Consider the following 2,721-nt stretch of genomic DNA (forward strand, 5'->3'; position numbering starts at 1 on the left):
GCCAGTGCCGCTGGACTGGCTCCCATGCAGGTGGCACGTAAAAACCACCTTTTTGAGCGTGACCATTGCCAGTACCGTGTGACTGGCCCTCGTGCCGGTGGCACGTAAAAGAACCCACTACACTCTCGGAGTGGTTGGTGTTAGGAAGGGCATCCAACTGTAGAAACTCTGCCAGATCAGATTGGAGCCTGGTGCAGCCTTCTGGCTTGCCAGTCCTCAGTCAAATCGTCCAACCCATGCTAGCATGGAAAGCGGACGTTAAACGATGATGATGATTTATTATTTATTTGTCTCTTTTTAGGTGCCGAAATGTTCAAGAGAAACTCTTAGTAAAATTCCGTGGTTTTGATCTCCTGCTGAACATCATTAAAAATGAACCGGAAAGCTACTTGTCGAAGGTTGTTATATTGGGTCTAAATTACTTGTCGCGTCACCTCAATGTGACGACATCTTTACAGAACGTTGACAGACAACAGGTCTATCCGAAACAGACTCTGCCTGGAAACAACTCCTCGGACACCCAAGACTGCTGTTTGAGTAACACAAAGAGAAACACAGCATTTGTAACGGACAATGGTAAAAAAATCCTTGTGAATCAGGAAGCTGTGACGAGTCGATCAGAAGTGTTCAGCGCTATGCTTCTCAGTGATTTTGTTGAGGCTGAAACACACGAGGTAAAGATTGGTTACACAACCCCACAAGCTCTAGAGGTCATCGTCCATTATCTACACGGTTGCAGCTTGAAGTGTTTTACCATCCAACAGCTTCACTGGCCGAAAACTAAACTAACTAAGAATGACTTGCTCAACATAATGGGCCTAACTGACCGTTATATGCTGGACAAACTGCGGAAATATCTTGCCTGTGTTATTTTTCAGTGTTACCTTGACGAAAAGACAGCTGATGCATTTTACAATGCAGCTGTATTGCACAGCTACAATGATCTCAGCAAGGATTGCATAAAATATTGTTTGGGTCAAGTGTGCCTGGGCAAGAGGTCAATAGACTGCCTTTTGCGCTTTCTTAACGGACCAAACCATGAAGTGTTCCTTTCTTCAGTGAAAGAGATGTTCATAAAGCATATTGTCAGTGAGAATGCAGTGCCAAAATAAGATGAGAGAGAGAATGAGTGAGTGAGTGAGTGACCAATCCAATTTTGGTAGCTTGTTTAGGTTAAAAACTCCAAAAAGACAAAAAAAGTCTGAAATTCTTGTCTTAAAAAGACATCGATGTCTTCCGTTAAACCAGATTCAGGTTAGTCATCATTATACGCATTTGCAAGCCCTTTGCCTATGCTATGTATCATGTGATATATAGGATCCATTTCCATGGCTTCTATGCATCATATATGATACACTCTCACAGTTTTTTTTTTTTCAACCACCAGAATAATTTGGGACTTAACCCTGTCAAGTGTAATGCTTATTTATTCACATTTTATCAAGCATTATCTTGTGGCCTTGAGGTTTCGATAACGGGAGGGTTTAATTTTTTGGAATAACATTGTAGGATAGGTATGAGAAGCCAGATCTGGCTAGTTTTAACATAAAACAAGTAGATTATTTAGGCCGGATATGGCCAGTTTAAAGGGTTAAGAAAGAAAAAGTTTATATTACTCTATACACTATGAAACAGGGGCTTACTAAAGGTCTGAAAACAAGAATGGATGTTTAGAACAAACTTATAAAAATCCTTTGGACAGGTAGAAGATTAAGCACACACACACACACTAATTTACTCCCCCCCCCCTTTACCTTTTTACAGTATCAGCATCCATGATTGCATATATATATGAACTGGAAGTTCATATAGGCTCATATAGCTTCATATAGGTACAATCTAAGGTTATAATGCTGTAGAATGTCAATGACCAGGTTTTAGATGTGTATTGAAGGACTTCAGAATTGCTAGTTATAAGCAGAAATTTGAATGAATTCAATGGTGCATGTGTTAAATAAGCAGCAAAAAAAATGACTCTACCAAAATGCTATGCTATCATATCTGTATAAATGTAAACAAACAAATATTTGGTTTCTTTTTTTATTTTTTATTAGAAGCATCAGAATGTGTATTGTATGATACAAATAAAAAGATGATAAAGATTGTTTGCCAACGTAACATGGCAGTCCTGGTTTAGGACGAATGTTGCTGTAATTTAGCCCCAGGAGACATTGTCTCCAGCTGGTTCGAATATGTAAGGATCGTGTCATATAACCAACTGGAGACGATGTCTCTCGGGGCTAAATTACAGCAACATTAGTCCTAAACCAGGACTGCCATGTTACGTTGGCAAACAATCTTTTCTACAAAGTACTGTTGCTGAATATCTCACGTGAGATTTTAAAATAGTAATTTTCTAAGAAGATGATGTTTTATCAAACGCAGAGTTGCTGTTAGAACAGCAGAAATACTTGATAAATTGGCTGGTTGTTGAGAAATCTTTTCACTTTGTAAGGGTATTTTACCCATTATTTCTGCTGTTCTAATGGCAACACTGTGTTCGAAAAAATATCTTATTTGTATCATACAGTACACTATCAGTTCTATATTTAAGAGATGAGGAATTATGTATATTATTTACATTTGACAGATATTTGTCCTTATCTTGTTTGTTGTTAACGCAATGTTTTGGTTGATACACCCTCCAGCCTTCATCAGGTGTCTTGGGGAAATTTCGAACCTGGGTTCTCATTCCTTAGGTATTTTTCGATGTTGTTATTA

At 38.6% G+C, this 2,721-nt stretch overlaps 1 protein-coding gene across 1 annotated transcript in view; it reads left to right on the forward strand.

Annotated features, from left to right (window-relative positions):
* Positions 1-2,024, forward strand: part of LOC106868691 (uncharacterized) — a 12,625-nt gene extending 10,601 nt beyond the window's left edge. The window contains exon 6 of the mRNA XM_052976641.1: positions 284-2,024. Coding sequence (XP_052832601.1) covers positions 284-1,112 — 829 coding nt within the window. The 3' untranslated portion in view covers positions 1,113-2,024. The remainder of the gene's footprint in view (positions 1-283) is intronic.
* Positions 2,025-2,721: the final 697 nt, after the last annotated feature.

Source organism: Octopus bimaculoides, chromosome 25 (assembly GCF_001194135.2).
Source record: "Octopus bimaculoides isolate UCB-OBI-ISO-001 chromosome 25, ASM119413v2, whole genome shotgun sequence".
NCBI lineage: Eukaryota > Metazoa > Mollusca > Cephalopoda > Octopoda > Octopodidae > Octopus > Octopus bimaculoides.